A 25,656-nucleotide genomic window follows, 5' to 3' on the forward strand; every position below is an offset into this window, starting at 1 on the left:
CTACTTGCATATATGTTTGTTATCATGTTAACGAGTTGTGGGTCGTCAGTTTCACCCGATCATTGAGAAAACATCTCTTCAATTGATTCCTTCATAATCATTTTCCTAACACACACCTGCAACATGAACACATAACCTAACCACCAAAAACACATAACTCAGCCACCAAAAACACATAACTCAGCCATCAATTATAATAATTCAATCATTAAATAATTCATAACCCAGCCACCAAAAACACATAACTCAACCATCAATTATAATAATTCAGTCATCAAATTACTAATAACTCAGCCACCAAATCTCTCATAACTCAGCCATCAATTATAATAACTTATAACCCAGGCGACAATTACTTAATAACTCAGTCATCAAATACAATAACTCATCCTTCTACAAAATAAACTCAATTCAGCGTTGAACTTTACCTCGCCATGCTCTCTGATCTCCTCAGAGAACATAGTAGCAAAACTTGCTCGTGTACGCTTTCCACCTTATCGCAAAAGCAAAATGTCTTCATTATTGACCACTCTCCCAAACCGCTCTCCAAAGCAAGTGACATATTCATACGCCCAAACCAATAACACGTCCTTCATGCCATTTATTGTGTATAACCTTCCTTGCGGATTCAACATTTTAATAGAGTCAACAATAACTTCATATTTAGTTTCACCCCATGTATACAACATCATGACTTCATCGTTGAATACTCTTTTTGCACTTTCAAATGGTATCCTAGAATTATGATGCAAAACATAGAGTCCCATGGTTTGAAGAAGTAACAACCCTAATCATTTACGCTTTTCAAAATTCCAAGATGGACAGACCTCTAATGTAACCTTCAGTTCATCTAACTTGGGTCCCATCCCAAGCAGCACTTTCAATTCCTCCCAAAATGCTTTGTATTGGTCCGGTTAAATACTTTCTGTTGGTATTAGGTCTGTGTTTAACCCAGTGATCTCTCCAAACTTGTGTAAGCCAAACCTGATAGGTTGATCAACAACGAGACTCCAAATCTTCTTCTTATGTACTTGTAGCTGTCTGCATAGTAGATAGTGTACGGTTCTACCAGACCACACACTTTTGCGTCCAGCTAGCTTAGCAATTACACCAAGAGGAATATTTTCCAGTTATGCTCACACATCACGTCCTATTGCTTCTCTAACGTAATGGAATTCTCCTAAATGAAAATTGTGATTAATCTCTTTAGATTCTAGATTAGAAGACCCTTCAGAGTAAAGTCTTGTAGGGTAATCCGGTGATTGAGCTTCAGAAACATCCATCTGATCATATCAACGAAAAAATAACTCAGCCGCAACATAAACATAACTCAGATAAAACATAATATATAACTCAGCCGTAACATAAATATAACTCAGACAAAACATAATATATAACTCAACCGAAACATACTATATAACTCAGCCGAAATATACTATAAAACTCAGCCGAAACATAATATATAACTCAGCCGAAACCTAATATATAACTCAACCGAAACATAATATATAACTTAGCCGCAAAATAATATATAACTCAGCCGTAACATAATATAACTCAGCCGTCAGACGAAATATAATATATAACTCAGCCGCAACATAAACATAACTCAGACAAAACATAATATATAACTCAGACGAAACATACTATATAATTAACTCAGCCGGAACATAATATATAACTCAGCCGAAACATAATATATAACTCAGCTGTAACATAATATAGCTCAGCTGCAACCTAATATATAACTCAGTCGCAACCTACTATATAACTCAGTCGCAACCTACTATATAACTCAGTTACAGCTTAAATAAAACTCATCAACACTACAAAAAAAGTCTACATTGATAGCAGATTGTTATAGCACGTTTTACTGAACTGCTATCGTAGATGACTTAAAAATTTCCGTATTATATAATAGCATTAGATAAACGCTATAATAGGGTGAAACCTAAAATATCACTTAATTAATGCTATTTTGAAAATTAACTGAGCGGGAAAATAAAATTACTGATTCCGCCAATGCTTATCGGGAAATTAGGTTTAAGCACCAAAATATTATTCAAGTGTCTTCGATAAAACTATCAAAGACATATAATAGCATTTTTCTAATGCTAAGAAAAACTATTTGATCCCCTAAATCCTAAACCCTAAATTCTAAAATAACCCTTAAAACTCTAACCTTTTCATATTATAACTTCAAATCTTAAAATTAAATTCAAAATTTAATCTTCTTAATCTTAAACTATAATTTTCTAAACATAAATATTAAATCAATTCCAAAAGCATACCAAAATAAAGTGCCTAAGTTGAAACTCTAAACCTACCTTTAAACTATAATCTCTAAACATAAACTTTAAAAATCTAATAATTTCATAATATAATCTCAATTTTAAATTTAAAAATCAAAACTTAATATTCTCAATTATCTATATCTTAAAACAAAAAAAAATCTTAAATTTTATATCTAAACACAATTTGTAATTTCCAAAATTCTTTAGTTTTATAACTTTTACTTTCTAACTAAACTCTAAACTCCAAACCTCAAATATACGTCAAACCCTTTGTATTGTATCATAAATTATAAATCTACACACATAAATTACAAATCTAATTTTTAAATTTTATTCACAAACTTCACTCTAAATTAAACATAAACTCTATATATTCTTTAAAAGTGATATAATCAAAATTTATTTTAAATCTAAATCTTAAAATTAGATTATACATCTGTTTTCCAAATTTCAAATTCGAAATTTAAAAATGTAAACTCTAAACTCTATTTCATAAACTCTTTAACTCTATTTTCTTATACCTAAATACCAATCAAAAAGTTTAACTTTCAAAATTTAAATCTGAATTTTTAAATTGTAAAATCTAAATCTTAGATTTTTCCTAATTTTTTTTTTATTTTTGAAAATTTATCATAAATATCTATATATTAAAGCACACACACAAATGAATAGAAAAATAATAGATACAAAAAAAACAATTACAAAATATCTGATTGGTTAAGATAATGGGGCCAATCAAGTTTAAGAAAAAAAAGATGTGGCCAATCACATTAAAGGGTGCAGATCACTCATTGTGTAACCACAACCATTGATGAAAGTTAATCTAACGGACACAAATGCACAGATGTTAGAAACATTTTTTTTTCTTCCATCTCCTCCTTCTTTTTCTTCCACCGTGACTTTTCTCCTTCCTTTTACAGTGAAAAAAATCTGGATTCTCAATCAATCTCTCTTTCTCTTCATACCTTTTGCCATCTTATGTTATTTCTCTCATCAAGCAGTTAATTAAAACTAATTTCTCTGCTCTCTTTTTTTTTCAGATCGAATTGATTCTCCCTACCATGAATTTCTCTGCTCTCTGTTTTTTTTTTCAGATCGAATTGTTCAAGTTCCCCGTCTCAGGTAGCTTACCACCCCGCCTCTGTTGGATTCTCGACTCGCCTCTGTTGGATTCTCCTTAATTTGTTCAGTTTCTTCCTTCTTTGACTTCAATGAAAGCGGAGATGGTGAATCCTCGGAAGCTGCGTCGAAGGAGGCGCACGGAAGCTGTAGTGGGGGAGACCCTGAGGCCGGAAGCAGAGACGACGGCGTCTCCGGTCAAGGATGGAGAAAGCCAGGCACACTGGTTGAGGAGGCACACATGGAGAAGGGCGGCTGGAGTTTTTGTTTTTTAGGTTTAGTGTTTTTTTTGTTTAGGGTTTTCCGGTTTAGTGTAAACCGAATTGGATAAACCGTTGTGGTGTACTTTATTTTTATTTTTTCTGGTTTAGTTTTGTAAACCGGAATTTATTTATCAATAAATTTAATTTTATTTTTAATTATAAAAAAAATTGGGTTTAATTTTAATTATTTTAATTTAGTTTTTTTTAATTCTAGAATGATCTATCATGGCACTAAATATGAACCATTATTTAATTTAATAATAGCATTCAAATATTGCTATTGTATCTCTATTTTTTGTAGCGTTAAGAAAATGCTATCGTAGAAGGGGTATCTATGATTGCTGCCGCATACATAGCATTTGGTAAAACGCTATCAAACCCCTAACATAGCATAAAATCCGCGCTAACAATGGACATATTTCTTGTACTGCAAATCAAACGCAGTCAAAACATACCAGAGATGACGGCGAAGATGATTTCGTAGAAACGAAACGATTGGAGACGACGATTTTGGATAAGACGATATCAAAGAAAGTTAAGAAACAAGATAGTTCGTTCGAGACAAAAGAACAAGAAATAAAATTGTGTTGTGTTTTTTTTAACCATAACAGATTGTGAGAGACGCTTGAGTTAGTGTTTGATGTGGATTAATTTATTGTTAAAAATTTATCTCAATTAAAAAAAACTAACTAAAATTTTTAATTATAATTTATACAAGCCTATAAACATTTTAATAATTTTTAAAAGATATATATTATTCTAGTTTTTTTTTTTAAATATACATATTATTCTAGTAATAAACCAACTTTTGTGATCGTCTAAACCCATCGACCCAATTGACATAATCACAAACTTCCGCGAACCGGGTCAGAAGAAAGATATTTTTGGTGGTGAGGGTTATATTCGTCTTCTTTTACAGCATCGCCTACTTCACCTTTCCTTCCTTTTTCTTCTTCACACTCGATACGCTTCTCAGATCCACAGAGTCTAATCTCTTCTTTGATCCCTCTTCATCTTGGTTTATGAGGTAAGATTCCCCCACTGACCGATGGATCGATACTCTCATTTTTTCAATATGAGTATCTCCATCAATTAATACTGTTGATTTGAATGCTAATTAGGGTTCCTTTATTTTCGATTGCTAGGGTTTCTTCTGATAAGTAACATCTGTACATCTATTCTCCTTCAGTTTACTAATATGTTTTGTTCGTTTTGTTGTGCAGCTCGAAGGAGAAACCCACTCTCGGGTAAGTCATCTGGACAATCTGTGTTTCCTCTCAACGATTTTAAAAATCTTTATCAAACTCATGCTCTAAGTCCGGTCCTTTACTTTTACTTTGTTGTTCGTATTTTCATCTTGAACCATCGTTTGTTTTCTTTTTGAAACTTAAGTGATTGTTACAGTTCTACCATGATCTTTCTTTGCTTATATTCTTCATTCTGTACGAGCAGAGGTACGCGGATTAAGACCCGCAAGCGGAATATTGCTGCTCCTCTGGACCCTGCAGCTTTTTCTGATGCAGTAGTCCAGATTTACCTTGATAATGCTGGTGATTTGGTATGTTTCATGTCCTCCTACTTGTTGTTAACATAAGTGTTTTTTTTTGTCTAAACTTATAGCTCTTGATTTAGGAACTTGTTGCCAAAAGTATTGAGTCAACAGATCTTAATTTCTCAAGATACGGTGACATCTTCTTTGAGGTAAACCTTTTGGACAAATCATTTACTCTCATTTTTGTTCACTTTTCTTTTATGGTTGGGAGATCCTTTTCTTGAAGGTTGTTTTCATTGGACGACGTACACAACCTGGAACAGTGAAGCCTGATGAGGGTGAACGTCATCCTTACTCTGTAATCGACTGCGAGCCCACGCGTGAAGCCATTTTGCCATCTGTTGTCTATATACAGAAGATTCTGCGGAGGAGGCCGTCGCTCATAAAGAACCTTGAAAATGTTACAAGGAGATTCCTGCAGTCTCTGGAGCTTTTTGAGGAAAATGAAAGGAAGAAGCTTGCCATCTTCACAGCACTTGCCTTTTCCCAGAAGCTCTCTGGATTACCTCCGGAGACTGTCTTCCAGCCTTTGCTCAAGGATAATCTTGTTGCCAAAGGGATAGTGCTCACTTTTGTAACAGACTTCTTCAAGGAGTATTTGGTTGAGAACAGTCTTGAAGACTTGATTTCTATTCTGAGGCGTGGCAAAATGGAGGACAACCTTTTGGATTTCTTACCACCTGTAAGGCGGACTGCTGAAAGTTTCTCAGAGCATTTCACGTGAGTTTTCCTCCCTTGTACTTTGTTTCGTTTTAGTAATCATAGTTTTGATTGTACATCTTTGATCATTGTCTATTAATCAAACCTGTGGTGCTGTATTCTTCTTTAGTCTGCCAAGTTTGCATTCCTATCTTCTGTTTGTGATCTACTTCTTGGATTTTCAGGAAAGAGGGGTTGACTGATCTAGTAGAGTACCATTCAAAGAAAATGTTTGAGGTGAAGCTGAAGGAAATCAAAACCGTTCTTACAAGCAAGGTCACTGAGGAAAGTAGTGTAGATGAAGTCATTGAAACGGTGAAGCAGCTTGTCAGAGATGCTAAACTCCCAGAGATCGAGGTTGTGCGTGTTGTTTGGGATGGTTTAATGGATGCTGTTCAGTGGTCTGGTAAAAACCAGCAGCAAAATGCTAATTCTGTTCTGCGCCAGGTAAGATTCAAATTTGTACCTGATATGTCATGTAAGAGTTGCATATAGTCTGTGTTATTCCATGTAAGAGTTGTATGTTATGATCCCTGTTATGTATGGTCACAGTTTTACCTCTTGATTTTTTTTTTAACTGTGCGTAGGTGAAAGCATGGGCTCCACTTCTGAACACAGTCTGCAGCAGTGGAAAGCTAGAGCTGGAGCTGATGTACAAGGTCCAAATGCAATGCTATGAGGACGCCAAGCTTATGAAAGTATTTCCAGAAGTAGTGAGGTCGCTCTATGATCTGGATGTCCTCGCTGAGGATACCATCCTCCACTGGTTCCGTAAAGGAACTAACCCGAAGGGCAGGTATGCGCTTTGGTCCCATAGCATTATACTCATCTGGAAAGCTCGGTATAACAAAATATCCGGTGTCTGGTAATTTATTTTATGGTTTTGTTCTTGTGGTAAATGTTGCAGGCAAACCTTTGTCAAGAGCCTTGAGCCATTTGTGAATTGGCTTGAAGAGGCAGAGGAAGAAGAGTGAGTGAACCGTGAGTGAACCCTGTTTCCAATAAAAGCCTGCTCAGTGTTTGTGTTTCTTCAGCTAAAGACAATAAACCAACGGAGTTTATATTCTAAACTCTTTTGCTTGCTTTTGCTGCTCTCTGTTTTTCTTAATGTATTTTGACAATAATTCTGGTATGTGATGATTGTATTTCCTTTTAGTGTTGAATATTTTACTCTGTTTTCAATATGGGGTTCTGAATTCTTCTTGCAACGGTTTATGCTTGATGTGGGAATTTGGTTTTGGTTTTTGGGGCTAGAGCTTTAGGCTCCATTTAGATAATTTTATATATTTCGGTTCAGGTACTTAAAAATCATTTAGTACATTTGGGGCTAGAGCTTTAGGCTCCATTTAGGCTCCATTTAGATAATTAAAAATCAAAAACTCATATCTAAACTATTAAAACTGAAGTACAAATTTGAAATAACCCTAAGACTTGTACAATAATTACAATTCAATGCCACTGAATTAAATAACTATTTATATCAATTTAATCATTTATTATTATTTTATAAAACTTAACATTTTAGTAATCTTTCCAACGCTTCTTTCAATTTCTTCTCTACTTTTACCCAAAGAACATTATAAATTTATGCTTTGTAATCTTGATCTCCCATCAGTGCTCTATTTTTGAATGACAAAAGGTTTATCTATTCCTTTCTCGATTTTCGATTAAAAATAAAATATTATTATTAAACTTTTTAACCATTAAGCTCTCTGTCTCTGCAACTCCAAGTTTTATATAAAAACAATCCGCACCCAATAGAAAGAAGAAACAATATGAATAGATATATGCAGTTTGGGCGTCAATGAGTAGCAACCTATGAGTTATTTTTCTTATAATTTGAGTTAACCTTTTTAGATTTTTCTATAGAATGTCTGATTTTAAATGGTTGTTGAGATGTGTAATGTTTGGTTTTATCACTTTAGGTTCTCGGTAGTTTTGTATCACCACATCACATCGATCTCTTCTTTTTTCTTTGTTGTTTAATATTTGAGGTTTTCTAATAAATAATGCTCCTGCTTCTGTTTATGAATGTAGATGTTGCTTTGAAGTCTTTCGTCACTGTTTATTGTTTTTTCTTTTGAAATTTTCTGGATATTTATTTTTCCTGAATATTATTGACCAAAAAGAAAAGTCTTTCCTGCTATATTTTTTTTTTAACGATTAGAATACTAAAAATATTATTTACTTTCTAAGATTGTTCCTCATATTCATAACATGGTTAGTATACCTATCGGATTCCTAAAATTTAGCTATACCTTAAACGCAAAAGATTGTAAAAGATTGTAATCTTTTGCACAATCTTTTTACATATCACAAGAAAATCTAATATATAAATAAAAAGAAATTATAATATTCCAATACTAATAGAAACAATATTTACACCCGCTATGATATATAATAATTAATAACAGAATAGATAATAGGAAATGAAAATAAATTAGATACCTTTTTAAATCCTTATACATACACTTTGTATATTCTGTATATACGTTTTCTAAACCCTATACATACAATTTCTATATTCTGCAAATAGGAAATGAAAATAACATTTACGCATTTATTTTTTAACGTCTATAACTTTGTATATATATAATTAATGATTTTTTTGGATATTTCCCTGTTTTAGCAAATGGAGATAATTGATCAACAAAATATTGTTTATGGTATTATAGTCTACTCATCATTATTTATTACTAATAACTAAAAATTTACAAACCCATATAAATAATCAATTTTAGAAAACTATACTAAATTAAAAATGGCTGTTTACATATGTTATTTCATTCATATTTTATATAACTATATGCCTAGGTCTGGGCATAAAATATGTAACCCGAGACATAAACTGAACCAGAACGAAAAAAACCCAATTCGGAATGTAGAAAACTAACCAAATGTTTAAATTAGTATGCAATATAAATATTTGAAACATAAATATGTAATTCAAATATTCAATTTTTTATTTATACTTATATGATATCTAAAGAAAAATATTTTAAAATTTAAATAAGTACCTTAAATACTCAATTCTATATAAATAAGTATATATGTTTATGTTTTCCTTTTAAATTTTAGATTTTACTTCGGGTTATCCTAACCGATCCAATGATATATAGTTACTTTATGAACTTTAGTATATGATACAAATTAGAACTGTAACCGATGTGTTATATCAGAACCTAACGAGTACTTTTAAATTCACTAGAACTGAATCTAGAGTGTGATACAAATCGAAACCGAATCCAAAAAATCCGATCCAGACGCCGATGACTATATGCCAATGTAAATATATATATATATATATATATATATATATATATATATATATATATATATAAAATTACAGAATAAGAAAAAACATTTTTTGTATAAATGTTATATTAAATCTAATCTATTAAGACTGGAGTACATTTAGTACTTACCCCTTACTTTTGCACAAAAATTACAACTCAATGCCACTCCATCAAAATACTATAGTTTTACCATTTATCTATACTAATACTATTAAAGCAGAAGACAGTTTATAAACCTGCCCCTGACTTTTTAAGTAATTACAAAACATCCCATTCCATTTGCATTTTTTAAATCAAATCCTTTAATTAAAAGCCCAACAAAGTCTTCATATAAATTGACAGCCCAACTTTTTGTTCTCTATCAATAAAACGAAATGCACTTTAAAATTTTGAATCAATGGCCTTCAATATTCAATAACCAAAATCCTGTAATTTTTAAATACACATGAACCAAAAAATATCAATAACCAAAATCGTTTTTTCAACTCATATATTATCGGGATATTTACTCAAAACAGATCATTGAATATTCTCTGTAATTGAATATTCTCTCTAATTGTTACCAACATAATATAGAAACAGAAATAAGATCTCCCGATTTTCCTAAATATTTACACCATATCTTCCCAATAAATCTTTCACATTATTAATTATTTAAAAATATTTATTAAATGAAACCTCAAAAGAAAATTGAAATAACAAATGATTAAATCAACAAAAAAATTTTGAAACGCACAAATGAATTTTTCAATACAGAGAATGTTGAAGATATAAAATATTTTATTTAAATTAGAAATAAATCAGTGTAAAATAAGTTTAGCTTTGGGTTAAATGAATAAAATCATATTACGGGTTAGAATTATTTAGAGTCTTCAAAATTTTAATCATATTTAAAATAAAAAAAATAATTCATATAAGTAAATTTAAGATTAAGTTCATAAAAAGTTAAAATATATAATATATCAAAAATCATAATTTTATTACGGAAAATAAATTTTCTAACAAAAATATACCCGCCATTTTTAAACGCAGATCAAAATCTAGACTTGCAGGAGTTCTCACAATGGATATTAGACATTTTGAATATATTATATTTTCGAGTATCCATTTAAAAACCTGATTATGAATATAGTGGATCATATCAATAGCCATTATTAATCTAAATAATATTACAATTCATTTAGACTTTTATATAATTTACAAGTAAATGTACAAATTAATTTTATGTTGAAACACATTTGTTACAAAAACAAATTTGTCAAAGGAAACATACATGCCCTTTACAAAAATTGTATGTACCTTTTTCAGCATTATTTGCAACCAATCAAAAATTATTATTTTGCAATTACATTAAAGAGTATTTAATATAATTCTGTTCTTAGCCTTTTTTAAAAATTTTGTTTCCTAAATATTTGCACCATATCTTTTCAAAAAATCTTTCACATTATTAATTATTTGAAAGCATTTATTAAATAAGACCTCAAAATAAAATTTAGTTAAAATAACAAATGATTAAATCAACAAAATCATAATACGGATTTGAATTATCTCGACTCCTTAAAAATGGTTTCATTTAAAATAAAAACTAAATCACGTAAACTAAATTTAATAAAATTATAGAAAATATTTTGAAATGCACAAATGAATTTTTCAATACAAGAGTGTTGAAAATATAAAATATTTTATTGAAATTAAAAAAATCAGTGTAAAATAAATTTAACTTCGGTTTAAATAAATAAAATCATATTACGGGTTAGAATTATTTAGAGTCTTTTAAAATTTAGTCATATTGAAAACAAAAAATAAGTCATATAAGTAAATTTAAGATAAATTTCATAAAAAGTTAAAATATAGAATTTATCAAAAATCATAATTTTTATTACGTAAAATAATTCTCCAACAAAAAATATACTCGCCCTTTGTCAAAGAAAACATACCCGCCCTTTTAAAGGGCGGGTCAAAATCTAGTATACTATTAAAGCTGATGACTGTTATGTTTATCAATTTGCCACCGAAATTTTTAAGTAATTACAAAAATTTCATGTATTTTTTTCGGGATTTTTGAAAATTTTATTTTCTAAATATTTGTACCATATCTTTCCAAATTTTTTTTCACATTATTAATTATTTAAAAGCATCTATTAAATGAAACCTCAAAATAAAATCAACTTGAAATAACAAATGATTAAATCAACAAAATCATAATACGTGTCTGAATTATCTCAATTCCTTAAAAAATAGTTTCGTTTAAAATAAATCTATACTATTAAAGCAGATGACTGTTTATGAATCTGCCCTTGAAATTTCTAAGTAATTACAAAAATTGCATGTATTTTTTCCAGCCTTTTTGAAAATTTGTTTCCTAAATATTTGCACCATATATTTCCAATTTTTTTTTCACATTATTAATTATTTGAAAGCATTTATTAAATGAAACCTCAAAATAAAATCAACTTGAAATAAAAAATGATTAAATCAACAAAAATATAATACGGGTCTCAATTATCTCAACTCCTTAAAAAATAGTTTCGTTTAAAATAAAAACTAAATCACATAAACTAAATTTAATAAAATTATAGAAAATATTTTGAAACGCACAAATGAATTTTTCAATACAAACAAGAGTGTTGAAGATATAAGATATTTTCTTTAAATTAAAAAAATCAGTGTAAAATAAGTTTAACTTCGGTTTAAATAAATAAAATCATATTACGAGTTAGAATTATTTAGAGTCTTCTGAAATTTAGTCATATTGAAAATAACAAAAGTAAGTCATATAAGTAAATTTAAGATAAATTTCATAAAAAGTTAAAATATACTCCCTCCGTTCCCGAAAGTAGGATTTTCTAGAGTTTTCACGTTTATTAAGAATTTAATAAGTATTGACGACTTGGAGAATTTTCAAGGAGCTCTCGTTTACAACTTGTTTACAACTATTTAAAATTGAATTTCTTATTTGGTTATGATATTGGTAGTAGCTTCTCAAGAGCCTGAGTTACCTGGGAGAAAGAAGAAGAAGAACCAAAAGAATTTTTCTAGAATAAAAGGTGAAAACAAATCAGCTAAGAAGAAGAAGAAGAAGAAGAAGCAAGTGGAGAAGCTTATTTCCCTTTATTTTGGTTTTTGGCTTTGTGTCTCACACTTTCTGTTCTGTGGCTTTTGGCACTTTAAAACCTGTTATTATGAAACATATGTTGTTTTTCTTTTGGCATTTATGTGTTGGTTCAAAACTGAAAAGCATAAACAAAACCATGTTTGAAACAAATAAGATGCAAACTCATAAACGCAACAAGCATAACAGTGAATCAAAGTCAAACTCATGTTCTACAACGCAACACAACACCAAACATAACAATTATACAAAGTCAAACTCATGTTCTCAAAGGCAATACAACACCAACGTCTCTTCATTCATCTTCCCAGATAGCGCTTCCATATTTGAAGTCTTTTCTTTTGGAACTCAAATTGCTCCATCATGCTCTTTTGCAGCTCTTTCACATCATATACAAGTACCTTATGTTTGAATCTAGCATTCTTATCTCATCTAGCAAACCTTCATCAATCTATCTGAACAAGTGACTCTGTTTTTCTCTATAACCAAAGACAAACACAATGTTTCTTAACATGTGCCAGCAATAATCCAAGTCAAACCCAGGGTTTACTCATACATGTCCTTTTCGATACTCTCTCTCTCTCTCTCTCTCTCTCTCTCTCTCTCTCTCTCTCTTCTCTCTCTCTCTCTCTCTCTCTCTCTCTTCTCTCTTCTCTCCTCTCTCTCTCTCTCTCTCTCTCTCCTCTCTCTCTCTCTCTCTCTCTCTCTCTCTCTCTCTCCTCTCTCTCTCTCTCTCTCTCTCTTCTCTCTCTCTCTCTCTCTCTCTCTCTCTCTCTCTCTCTCTCTCTCTCTCTCTCTCTTCTCTCTCTCTCTCTCTCTCTCTCTCTCTCTCTCTCTCTCTCTCTCTCTCTCTCTCTCTCTCTCTCTCTCTCTCTCTCTCTCTCTCTCTCTCTCTCTCTCTCTCTCTCTCTCTCTCTCTCTCTCCTCTCTCTCTCTCTCTCTCTCTCTCTCTCTCTCTCTCTCTCTCTCTCTCTCGTGTCATCTTGGTATATATCGTCAGAAAGAATCACAAACCCAAATTAATTTACATCCAAATCGATTTGATTTTTAGTTGAGTCGGATCAGGTCATTATGGGCCGGGTCGGGTTTTATTTACTGGGCAATCACTGTTTCACAAAAAGAAATTAACCATTATGTTATTGTGATTTCAAAATCAATTAGAAATGGGGGTCTAGGCAGAACTACAAAGAATGGGGAATATATGAAGATAGTTCATATCCTTGGGTGGTTTGGTCAAGAGATGAGGAGTATAGGTGGGAATATATAGGGTTGTGGTGACTAGAGGGGTTTTTAGGCAGTCATCCCTATTAATTCTAAGCGTTGTTTACCCAATGTCAGCAAAGGATAACAACTTTTCCAAACCATAAGCCGGTGAGATATGATATACCATCCGGAGATAAATGATTTACACAAAGAATAAAAAGATAACTAAAAGCCAAGGAAAGAGCATTATTCAATTCAAAAGAGACGAAGCAAATCAGAACCAGAAGCAGGATTTATCGAGAACGCGAAAACAGACCTATATTATTGGAGTTGAAACTGATCTCTTCAGAAAGTCCCTCCAAGGGACAACAACCAAGTACTACACTTAACATTACTTCATCTAAAAGAAGCCAAGATAGAACACATATTCAACTCGATCAGCAAACGGAAACATGTTGGCAATCGACTACTCCAAGACAGCATGCAATTGAGCACAAGCTCCATAGCCCTTACCAAGTTAGCCGTAGAACCCGTAGGTTGCAAACCAAGGGACTACACAACTTCACAACACCGACGCTTCGCCTAATAAAGACTACATGAACCACATAGGCATAAGGACGAGGCCTTACTGATCTCACTCAAATTACCCTAAAGAATGAATTACTCTCTAAATAAGATGATCAGTTGTAATACTTAGGGATCAAATCCACAGAGAACTAGGACACACAATAAATCATAATCAGCAGTGATTAAACTAGGTTGGATGCAGTTAAACTAAAAAGCAGTGGTGAACAAGGTAGCTGTTCGGTAGGTTGGTGTTACAGGCTGGGAACCAGGCTGCAAACTAATGGCTTGGAGAATATGATTCTGGTCGATTTTGGTACTGGTTTTGAAAGGACTTGATGCTTGGATCAAAACTGTCCAAAACTGTACCTGAAACAAAAGAAACTTTTTATGAGTTTTATGGATTTATAAAAATGAAGAACAGAAGCAAAACTATGAAAATAAAACAAGAACAGAAACAGAGATGATTTTTATGGATTTTAGATTTATAAAATGAATCAAACAAAAGATGCAAACAGAAATAAAAACAAGAGAAATAAAAAGGGATAGAGATGGTGATGGAATCTGTTGCTGGATGTGTCTCTCTCAACAGATCAGTGGATGGATGATGAGTAGAAGATGGGATTGGCCTTGCTGGATGTGTATCACTCTCAAGGCAAATCGTTGGGGGATTGATGGAATGAAGAATCGCCACAAGCTTGATGGTTGGAGCTTGATAAGATTCAGGCTGCTCTCTCTTGCTTCTCACACTAGAAAGACTTAGGGTTTTCTTTGCAAAGGCAAAACAAATTTCATAAAAGACTTAAGCAGCCAAAATCGCCAGCCACAAGGTTTTATAGCCATCCCTTTGTGGACTCAAGATGGCAAAAAGGCCTAAACAAATGGCCAACTCTCAAAAAAAATAAAAGGCTGACAAATGCCCAAAGTCTTAAACCAAAATAAAATTAAAATAAAATAGAAAACCGGTTGCTGGTTGAGATGCCTAAACCAAAGCTCATAGTATGCTTGCATGTTGCCTCATTAAAACCTTATCGGGAAAACCCAGTGGGACAAAACCCGATGAAGGAAAAAGAGTACAACACATACTACTTACTTTGGTGGTCGGCTATATCTCTGAACCGGAAGCAATGTGGTCGGTTGGATTGGAGATTGATTCTGAACCAAGGTTGAATGTGGAGATGATGAAACCGGATTGGTTCTGGTGGAGTGATCTGAATTGGATTGGACCGGCTGAGTCTTGAACTTCAATTGAACCGGCTTGGTCTTGTATCTTCAATTGGACCATCTCTTCAATCAGTAGCTGGTTCTGGCCGGTTTGCCCATCTTGATCTAGGATTTGTTGGACCGCCTTGGAGAACCCTTCTCTTATGGCCTTGGTTCCACTCCTAGTGGTCGGTCCGCGCCTAATTATGGGAACCTCTACTTGGATGGCCTCATCATTCCCTCCCTCTTGAAAAGGTTCTGGCCTCAGAACATCATCATCTGCAAGAAAAGGGGACAAATCAGATACATTGAACGTATGGGAAATCTTAAACTCACCTGGAAGATCAAGCTTATAAGCATTGTCATTGATCTTTTCAAGAACCCGGAAGGGTCCAGTCCCTCGAGGTGATAGCTTGGACTTCCTTGCTTCAGGAAACCTTTCTGGCCGCATGTGTAACCACACCAAGTCTCCTGGTTTAACACTTCCTTTCTCTTCTGGTCGACCCGCGCCTTGACCTTGGCCGCCTTGGCTTCTAGTCTCTCCTTGACTTTTTGGTGCAAGGTCTTAACAAACTCCGCCTTGTTGGCTCCATCTCTACTGCGGTACATAGGACTGGGCAGTGTGGAAAGGTCCAAAGGAGTTTCAGGCTGAAAACCATAGACAACTTCAAAAGGAGAAAGATCAGTAGTAGAGTGTCTAGCATGGTTATAAGCAAACTCAATAAAAGGTAGACAAGTTAACCAGTTCCTTAAGTTCTTACCGACCGTAGCTCTCAATAACTGAGAGAGTGTACGGTTTACTACCTCGGTTTGGCCATCAGTCTGTGGATGGCAAGTGGTCGAGAACAACAGCTTGGTACCAAGTTTACCCCATAAAGTCTTCCAGAAATGGCTTAAGAACTTGGTGTCTCGGTCAGATACAATGGTCCTAGGCATGCCATGTAGACGAACCACCTCTTTGAAGAACAGGTTGGCGATTTGGGTGGCATCATTGGTTGTGTTACAAGCAATGAAATGAGCCATCTTGGAGAACCTGTCCACAACAACAAAAATGGAATCCTTGTGGTCTATCTTGGGCAAGCCCAGCACAAAGTCCATAGAAAGATCTACCCAAGGGTGGTCAGGAATAGGTAAAGGCATGTATAAACCGTAAGGATGTGACCTGGACTTTGTCTTAAGGCAGACAATGCACTTGGTGCACAAGTTCTCAACGTCCTTCCTCATGTTTGGCCAAAAGAAATGGTCGGCTAGGACACTTAGAGTTTTATCTCTACCAAAATGTCCCATGAGGCCGCCACCATGGGCCTCCCGAACCAGCAATTCCCGCATGGAACCTTGGGGAATGCACAGTTTCTTTTCCTTGAACAAGAAGCCATCTTGTTGGTAAAATGGGCCGGCTGCCATCTTGGTAGTTTTCCTGAAAACTTCTTGAAAATCAGGGTCAGTAAGATAAGAATCCTTAATATACTCAAAACCCATGATCTTAGCCTCCATGGTGGAGATAAGAGTGTGTCTCCGGGACAGTGCATCGGCCACCACATTGTCTTTGCCCTTCTTGTACTTAATCACATAAGGGAAAGTCTCCACAAACTCTAACCATCTGGCGTGCCTCTTCTTGAGTGTGGTCTGACCTCTTAAGTGTTTAAGAGTCTCATGATCTGTATGAATAACAAACTCTTTAGACAAAAGATAATGTTGCCAAGTTTCAAGAGATCTCACTAGAGCATAAAGCTCTTTGTCGTAGGTGGGATAATTGAGGGCAGCTCCACTCAATTTCTCACTGAAAAAGGCTACTGGTCGGCCTCCCTGAGTAAGCACAGCTCCTATGCCTGTACCTGATGCATCACATTCAATCTCAAAGGTTTTATCGAAGTTAGGCAGAGTAAGGACTGGTGCATGAGTCAAACTATATTTAAGCCTGTTAAAAGACTCTTCTTGGGCAGGACCCCAAGTAAAGGATACATTCTTCTTGATCACAGATGTCATTGGAGCAGCAATGGTACTGAAATCCCTGACAAACCGTCGATAGAAGCTGGCCAGACCATGAAAACTGCGGACATGGCCTATTGTGGTCGGAGTTGGCCAGTCTTGGATCGCCTTGATCTTTTCTTCATCGACCTTCAGTCCCTGTGAACTCACAACAAAACCTAAGAAAACCAATTCATCAGTACAAAACACACATTTCTTTAGGTTAGCATAAAGTCCCTCTTGCCTCAATGCCTTCAGCACCTGTTCTACATGGTAAACATGATCGGATAAGCTCTGACTATAGATCAGTATATCATCAAAGTACACAACCACAAACTTACTGATGTATGGCCTTAGAACCTCGTTCATAAGCCTCATGAATGTGCTGGGGGCGTTGGTAAGGCCAAATGGCATCACAAGCCACTCATACAAACCTTGTTTCGTCTTGAAGGCGGTTTTCCACTCATCACCTTCTTTCATACGAACTTGGTGATATCCACTCCTGAGATCAATCTTAGAAAACACAGTAGAACCACTCAGTTCATCCAACATATCATCTAATCTAGGTATAGGGTACCGATATTTGATGGTTATGTTGTTGATGGCTCGGCAGTCCACACACATGCGCCATGTTCCGTCCTTCTTAGGCACCAATAGGACCGGGACCGCACAAGGGCTTAGGCTCTCACGGATATAGCCTTTGTCCATGAGGTCTTGGACCTGCCTCTCCAACTCCTTGGCCTCTTCAGGGTTAACACGGTAAGCGGCTCGGTTGGGCAGTGGTGCGCCCGGTACAAGGTCGATCTGATGTTCAATGCCGCGGATGGGGGGCAAGCCGGCGGGTATGTCATCAGGGAAGACGTCCTTGTACTTCTCCATGAGGTCTTGCATCTCGCCAGGCAGCTCTTGTGCCTCAAAACCTGCAAAACAACCTTCCTTAAAGACCATTAGTAGCACCTGCGTCTCACGAGATAAAGATTTAAGAACTTGGCCTGAAGACATATAAAGGTTGGTTTTACTTACCTTTGCAGTCTGGTCCATTGATTTCTGCATATCATGGACTTCTTGTGGACTAAGGGGAGCTAAGCTGTGCTTCTTGTTGTTATGGCAGAAGCTGTAGACATTGGTCCGACCATGGTGGATGGTTTCCTTGTCAAATTGCCACGGCCTGCCAAGAAGTATGTGGCCGGCTTGCATAGGAACAACATCACACTTCACCTGGTCATGGTACCTGCCAATACTAAAAGACACAACAACTTGCTCGGCTATCTTGAGCTCAGTCTCATCATTGAGCCACTTGAGTCGGTATGGCCTCGGGTGTGGCGTCTTGATCAAACCTAGCTTATCAACAAGATACTTGCTAGCCACATTAGTACAAGAACCACCATCTATGATCAAGCTACATACCTTTTGTTCCACACTACATCTTGTATGGAAGATGTTTTCTCTTTGGACGGTTTCAGGATCAAAGAGTGCACTGAGGGCTCGTCTGGTCACTAGTAACTCACCAGTCTCAGCATAATCGACCAATTCCTCATCAGATGCATCCGTCTCCAACTCGGCCTCATCTTGGGACTCATACTCCTCATCGGCCTTAAGGACCATCACTCTCTTGTTCGGACAATCTCTAGCATAATGTCCTTTTCCCTGACATTTAAAACAAGTAATATCACGAGTTCTCTGATTTTGAACTTGACCCTTACCTTGGTCAGATGAACCCGCTCTAGTTGTATCAGCTTGGTTCTTCTTGAACCGGTTCTCCACTTCTATGGACTTGTTCTTTTCAGCACCTTTGGAACCTGGTTGAGACCACGCAGGTTTGCTCCGGCTAGTGGCCGCATTCTTCCTCTTGATATGGCCCTCAGCCTGGACGGCATAATGCAAGAGGTCATTGAAGTCCTCATACGGCTGGCGCTCCACCTTCCGTGCAATCCGATCGTTCAGCCCCTCCAAGAACTGAGACATCATGGACGCCTCAGACTCGTCCACTTCCAATCTGTTCCTTAGGGCCTCAAACTCTTCAAAGTACTCCTCCACGGACTTAGTTCCCTGAGACAACTTACGAAAACGTTTTAGTAAATCTCTAGGATAATGTGATGGAATGTACCTCGCTCGGAGTTTGGTTCGCATCTCAATCCAGTTTTGGGCTCTCCATACTGGACTGGACTTAGCAACATCTCGATCCCACCAGGATAGAGCATTATCAGTAAGCTGGGCCGCGGCTAGAGCTATCTTCTTTGCCTCAGAGTACTTGTAGTACTCAAAGATATATTCCATGCGCTTCTCCCATGTGATGTAAGCGTCCGGATCCACCTTTCCCGCGAACGTAGGTGGCTTCAGTTTGATGTCCTTGCCTCTTTGGAAGGCCGCATCATCGTTCCGGTCTCGGTCCCTCCTCTGGTCAGGGCTTCCGTCCCTCCTTTGGTAAGGGCTTACATCTCTTCCACGCCTCCCACCTCGAGCGGCCTGGTTGGCACCTCCACGATCTGGTGGCTCATACTCGGACTCATCTTCCTCCGACTCGGACTGCGGCTGGTTGAGGTAAGGGCCGAACCTTCTTCTAGCCTGCTGGCCATTGGGTTGGTTCTGGTTTCCCTGACCCATGAGATTCATCTGTGCAGTCAAGGTGTTGAGGGCTTCCGTGAGCTGAGCTTGTCCGGCCTGCAAGGCTTGGAGTTGGGAATTGATCTCAGCTGCACCATTAAGGTCTCCCATATCTCCTGAAAGTAAGAAAGAAAGGAGATCAAGTGCAAAGGGAAATGGTAAAGAAAGGAAGAAGGAAGAAAGAAAGAAATGGACTTAAGAAAGAAAAAAAAAAGAAAGAACAACTTGAATGCAAATGAATGAATGAATGAATGCAATTTTTTTTTTGATTTATGAAAATTAATTTCGAAATACTTTTAAAAGGAAAGTTGAAATCTTTTTTTTTTTTAAGTTTGAAAAGAAAGAAATAAATTTGACAAAGTTTAAAAATGGAAAAGAAAAGATTGGAAAACTAAATGCAAATCAAAATTAAAGATGATTGAAATCCTTTTTTTTTTAATGATGATTGATCTAAAATATAAATGCAAACTAAATGAGATTCTAATCAGGATTTTAATGCAACCAATCAATCTAAATGATGAATGCAAATGCAGAAACAAATAAATGCAAAAATGATCAATTAGCTCTAAACAAGGAAAGCAAAATCGATCAAACAGCAGAAACAGGTTAACTAAATGATGCAACCCACGAAATGATCTAGCAAGCCTATGATGAACACTATGATGAACAGCAAGAACAACAATTTTTTTTTTTAAAGATGCAAATGCAAAACAGACAACAAAATGAACTAAAGGATAGAAATAACCAAATCTTTTGGAGCCTTTGGCTCTGATACCAAATGTTACAGGCTGGGAACGAGGCTGCAAACTAATGGCTTGGAGAATATGATTCTGGTCGATTTTGGTACTGGTTTTGAAAGGACTTGATGCTTGGATCAAAACTGTCCAAAACTGTACCTGAAACAAAAGAAACTTTTTATGAGTTTTATGGATTTATAAAAATGAAGAACAGAAGCAAAACTATGAAAATAAAACAAGAACAGAAACAGAGATGATTTTTATGGATTTTAGATTTATAAAAATGAATCAAACAAAAGATGCAAACAGAAATAAAAACAAGAGAAATAAAAAGGGATAGAGATGGTGATGGAATCTATTGCTGGATGTGTGTCTCTCTCAACAGATCAGTTGATGGATGATGAGTAGAAGATGGGATTGGCCTTGCTGGATGTGTATCACTCTCAAGGCAAATCGTTGGGGGGATTGATGGAATGAAGAATCGCCACAAGCTTGATGGTTGGAGCTTGATAAGATTCAGGCTGCTCTCTCTTGCTTCTCACACTAGAAAGACTTAGGGTTTTCTTTGCAAAGGCAAAACAAATTTCATAAAAGACTTAAGCAGCTCAAAATCGCCACCATCACAAGGTTTTATAGCCATCCCTTTATTGGGTTTCAAGATGGCAAAAAGGCCTAAACAAATGGCCAACTCTCAAATAAAAATAAAATGCTGACAAATGCCCAAAGTCTTAAACCAGAATAAAATTAAAATAAAATAGAAAACCGGTTGCTGGTTGAGATGCCTAAACCAAAGCTCATAGTATGTTTGCATGTTGCCTCATTAAAACCTTATCGGGAAAACCCAGTGGGACAAAACCCGATGAAGGAAAAAGAGTACAACACATACAACTTACTTTGGTGGTCGGCTATATCTCTGAACCGGAAGCAATGTGGTCGGTTGGATTGGAGATTGATTCTGAACCAAGGTTGAATGTGGAGATGATGAAACCGGATTGGTTCTGGTGGAGTGATCTGAATTGGAGTAGACCGGCTGAATCTTGAAATTCAATTGAACCGGCTTGGTCTTGTATCTTCAATTGGACCATCTCTTCAATCAGTAGCTGGTTCTGACCGGTTTGCCCATCTTGATCTAGGATTTGTTGGACCGCCTTGGAGAACCCTTCTCTTATGGCCTTGGTTCCACTCCTAGTGGTCGGTCCGCGCCTAATTATGGGAACCTCTACTTGGATGGTCTCATCAGTTGGGTTGAGATTTAGACAATAATAAGAAAAAGTTAAATGTAGGGTTTCTATTCAGGTAATCCGGATTATAGTAGTACATATACTAAGCAGCATGCAAGATATATGAGAACTCAACGTAAGCAATAGTCGATCAACTTCCGTTTGTTTAGACTATCTATTGTCTAGATATTCAGACCTTAACTTCTGTTTGTTGATCTGAAAAAAGCGTTGATCAATGATTTTATAGGAATATCGATTTAATGGAGAAGATTCAAGGAGTTAATTACAGAGCACTTGGTGATCTGTTTGTTCTTGTTGACAAAAGAAAATATACATTTCGTTATGATCTTGATGTTCAGATGATTAATATTTACAATGAACAAGTTAAAGACCTTCTGGTTATTGATCCTTTTATTTTTCCATTCGCCTCTTAATGTTTGAGAGAGAGAGAGAGAGAGAGAAAGCTCTATTCTGACCAACAAGCATTTTGAATTTTGCATTGAGAGTAGATCCTACAGGTGACCAAAGAACATGTTTTTAGTTTTAATGGAATCTCATGTTTGTAGTTTTGACTAATACTTGGACATTGATTTGTTGACATATTGCTACTCTTAAAAGCAACACTCGTGAGCGACAAAAGAAGGGTAACATCCAAACAAGATCATAAATCTCCTGGTGCCGGAGAAACATAAGCCAAAGCTGGTAAGTATAGGTGATTTCTACTCTCTTCTAAAAAGATTTAAAATCACAACTCAAATTTGCATCGTTTTTGAGTGACCGCATATTCATAACATTTTTTATAGACTGTAGATTCATAACAATAGCATCATGACAAGGAAACCAGACAGCTGTGAAGTGGAAGAGATTACAGTGAACTCACCATCTTGGCCACCAGTAACAAGTTCAGGCCAAATCTACAAAGTGGAAGACTGAAACAATGTAGAATTTCTTGAATGGGCTAAACCTAATTTTAATTTTACATGTTTATATTGATTAAATTGTAGTGAGTCTATTAATCGAACACAAATTGTGTCAAATTTGTTAATCTGAAATATCTATTTTACAGCAGCATGACCAGTTGATAAAATGTTGTGACTAACTTAAAAATATAATTGCATTTAAAATACAACTGTATAACATAATATATAACTGCATCTAAGAAAAATATAACCATGTTCCTGTTAAAAAAAACATATCACCTTCCATAACAATTTAAACTTCTATTTTATGAGTTATGTATATGGCAACAAACAACAAATACCAAAACTAAATTTTTTAAAAAAACAGAAAATATACCCGCAGGTCAAAATCTAGTTTCTTTTATTAAAATCTGTTAGTTCCTCTATCTTTGAATATTTTGTAAAAATGCAACGAAATCGTCAAATATTATTAGACCATTTGCTCCCTTTTTCTACATCACTCAATTTCAACAACTACAAAAATTCTTGCGCATTTGCCTCAAAAGCCTTTAATTCTTCTGTCCCCGGTTTCCTACATACAAATATCAACAGTTAAAGTTTCTTCTACCATCTGTAAAAAAAAGATTATCAGACAATTTTATTACAGGAGAAGAGTTAGACCCAAAACAGTGCAATATAGTTTTGTCTTTGAAAGTTATAGAACAAAGAATGTGTTAAATTAAATGACATTCACAAAGAAGATCAAAATAACCAAATAAAGAAAAGTTGAAAACCCAATGCAACTCGTTTTAGCAAAACTATAAAGTAAAATAAATGAAAAGCGAAATTATTATGACAACAATGTGGCAAGTGTTTTGTTAATCACCGTAGAAGAAGAAGTAGGTATGAGATTATCTGCTTCGAGTAAGTAAACAGCTCCTGATCCATCTTTCACTTTGATGCTTGAGGAACCTAACAAAAACATATTTTTGGATTCTTTTTTCTTAAAACTAATTGATGGTAATCTAGTTTAGTTCTAAGGTTTCAGATACTTACAGTTGTGTTCTGCCCATCCAATGACCTCATTATCCAGATCGTATACTACTAACTTGTTTGAAAGCACCAGATCTGCATATGTAGAGTCAGATACAAGAAAATCGTCCCAAAGTAAAAGCAGTTGAAAATGGTTACCTCCCAAAAGGATAACATCAGATCCGTCCTGACTAGTCACTCCACCAGATTGCCAACCAAAGCAATACAAATCTTTCTGTTGGTGAGACAAAGATCAAGAACTCTCTCTGAAAAACCATGCCAGAACTATGCTGGCTGTCGGTATAAACAACTCAAAAGTAGGAAGTTGGCTATTGACTTACACGAAGGGAGAAAAGATAGTCGTGCGGATAAACAGTAAGTTTGAGTTTGTCCTCGAAATGAAGATTGACTACCGGAAATGCTTTATCTGTGCTGCAAGTGACAAGGAAGAATATCTTACAACATGTAATACAATGCATGCATGAAGAACCTTACTTTGAGTCATCTTACTTTGACGTGAAACTGAAGCAAGCAAAAGTCTCCTGTACTGTGTGCAATTTCACCCGTTGCCGAGCAGTTAGCTGAAAACATCCATGTGAGGATCGTGATTAGAAAGTAAAACAAAAAAAAAGTGGGGAAAGAGTTTCACCTTCTCAAGTAGCGAGGTGTAGAGATTCTCTGGTAAGTAAGCTAAAGTTGTACCACTGTCAATAATGGTTCCTCCATTTCCGCCAAAACTAGCTATGCTTGGTGGGAGATCAACAGGTTCTCCATCTACATCTATCCCCTTTAAAATGACGTTGTAATGTACCCTAAAACAAAAAAAAAAAGTTCAATATAAGCAACACAACCAAAAAAATGACAGAACAAAGATGGTCTGGTCTCTCACACTTACTGATTAGGAACCAAAGGAGTAGTTTCCACTAGTGGAGATTCGACTTCGCCAACAGCAAAAATTCCACCTCCATTTACATTGTCTAGACAATGTGAAAAGATTCTCTTCACATTCCGCGTGGCAGCGAGTTGGGAAATGATAGAGGTATTAGCTTTTCCAAATCCCATAATGCCATCAACTGCAGAGTCAGATTGCCCAAGTTGTCCAGATTGATTGCTTCCACACCCGAACACGACTTCCTGGGCAAGTGGTGCAGTTTGGTGGTTTCCAGTGACTTGGTCAAGGGTAATGTTATCCTTGATGAAATCTCCATCACTTGTGCTTCCATCTTCATACACAACATGATAAATACATGGCTTCTTATTGGGTTCGCAAGTGTCCGATTGGGAGGTGAAGGAACAGAAATTATCTTCGCACCCAACTTTCTTGGAAGTGGAGGAAGCTTTTGAGTCGTACAAGGACAGAGATATCTAAACATCAAACATAACACAGTTGAGAGACAAAAATAATGATTCTCTGAAGCTCAAGTAAGAGTATGAAAGAAGCATTACATTGAGATCGGTTTTGACAGGACATTTAGGACAAGGTGCACAGTTCACCCAAAGTATATCACTCCCTGTATCAACTTGAACATGGTAATCCTTTGGCGGTGATCCAAGCTTGATCTTCGTGAAGTACAATCTGAAATATATAACACAAATCAAACAATAAATCTAGAGACAGCGATTTTGGATTATAGAAGAGAACCCGATCGAATCAGAGCGGCTATCCCCGCCGAGAGGAAGATCAAGGTTGCCAAGCATTCGAGCGTGACGGAAGCTGTCGTGGGATTTGAGCTCCGAAAGCTGTTTATCTTTTCCCGCGAACTTATGCGTCACATTAAACACGAAGTTAGCCGAGCCTAATTGGATCACGGACATGGATACCGCCACCAAGATGCGTAGAGTTACACTCAAATCCAGCATGCTCGTCGTTATTGTAAACTAGAGATTATCT

At 35.7% G+C, this 25,656-nt stretch overlaps 2 protein-coding genes and 1 long non-coding RNA gene across 3 annotated transcripts; 2 read left to right on the forward strand and 1 right to left on the reverse strand.

Moving 5' to 3' along the window:
- Positions 1 to 2,938: 2,938 nt before the first annotated feature.
- On the forward strand, positions 2,939 to 3,832 carry LOC108834857 (uncharacterized). The gene is made up of 2 exons (XR_008936500.1): positions 2,939 to 3,294; positions 3,389 to 3,832. It is a non-coding gene; the product is annotated as an uncharacterized LOC108834857 (long non-coding RNA).
- A 690-nt stretch (positions 3,833 to 4,522) lies between these two features.
- LOC108834856 (uncharacterized) lies at positions 4,523 to 7,109 on the forward strand. The gene is made up of 8 exons (XM_056991025.1): positions 4,523 to 4,703; positions 4,900 to 4,923; positions 5,129 to 5,234; positions 5,309 to 5,377; positions 5,455 to 5,948; positions 6,113 to 6,374; positions 6,515 to 6,723; positions 6,835 to 7,109. The coding sequence occupies exons 1-8, from the start codon at positions 4,699 to 4,701 to the stop codon at positions 6,899 to 6,901; spliced, it is 1,236 nt and encodes a 411-aa protein (XP_056847005.1). The 5' UTR covers positions 4,523 to 4,698; the 3' UTR covers positions 6,902 to 7,109.
- Positions 7,110 to 23,583: 16,474 nt separating this feature from the next.
- On the reverse strand, positions 23,584 to 25,656 carry LOC108833853 (aspartic proteinase 36-like). Its single transcript, XM_018607247.2, has 9 exons — positions 25,408 to 25,656; positions 25,212 to 25,341; positions 24,661 to 25,130; positions 24,415 to 24,577; positions 24,276 to 24,346; positions 24,107 to 24,197; positions 23,925 to 24,000; positions 23,790 to 23,861; positions 23,584 to 23,705 (listed from the first exon to the last, which is right to left on the reverse strand). The coding sequence occupies exons 1-9, from the start codon at positions 25,623 to 25,625 to the stop codon at positions 23,584 to 23,586; spliced, it is 1,413 nt and encodes a 470-aa protein (XP_018462749.1). The 5' UTR covers positions 25,626 to 25,656.

This window comes from Raphanus sativus, chromosome 7, assembly GCF_000801105.2.
Source record: "Raphanus sativus cultivar WK10039 chromosome 7, ASM80110v3, whole genome shotgun sequence".
NCBI classification, from domain to species: Eukaryota; Viridiplantae; Streptophyta; class Magnoliopsida; order Brassicales; family Brassicaceae; genus Raphanus; species Raphanus sativus.

Bases quoted from the DNA above. Each gene is read 5' to 3' on its own strand.
- LOC108834856 (XM_056991025.1), top strand. The intron at 4,924-5,128 runs GTAAGTCATCTG...CTGTACGAGCAG, and splicing joins AAGGAGAAACCCACTCTCGG to AGGTACGCGGATTAAGACCC. The intron at 6,375-6,514 runs GTAAGATTCAAA...AACTGTGCGTAG, and splicing joins CTAATTCTGTTCTGCGCCAG to GTGAAAGCATGGGCTCCACT.
- LOC108833853 (XM_018607247.2), bottom strand. From the start codon at position 25,625: ATGCTGGATTTGAGTGTAACTCTACGCATCTTGGTGGCGGTATCCATG. The intron at 25,342-25,407 runs GTTCTCTTCTAT...TATATATTTCAG, and splicing joins AGCCGCTCTGATTCGATCGG to ATTGTACTTCACGAAGATCA. The intron at 24,578-24,660 runs GTAAGTGTGAGA...TTTTTGTTTTAG, and splicing joins ACTCCTTTGGTTCCTAATCA to GGTACATTACAACGTCATTT.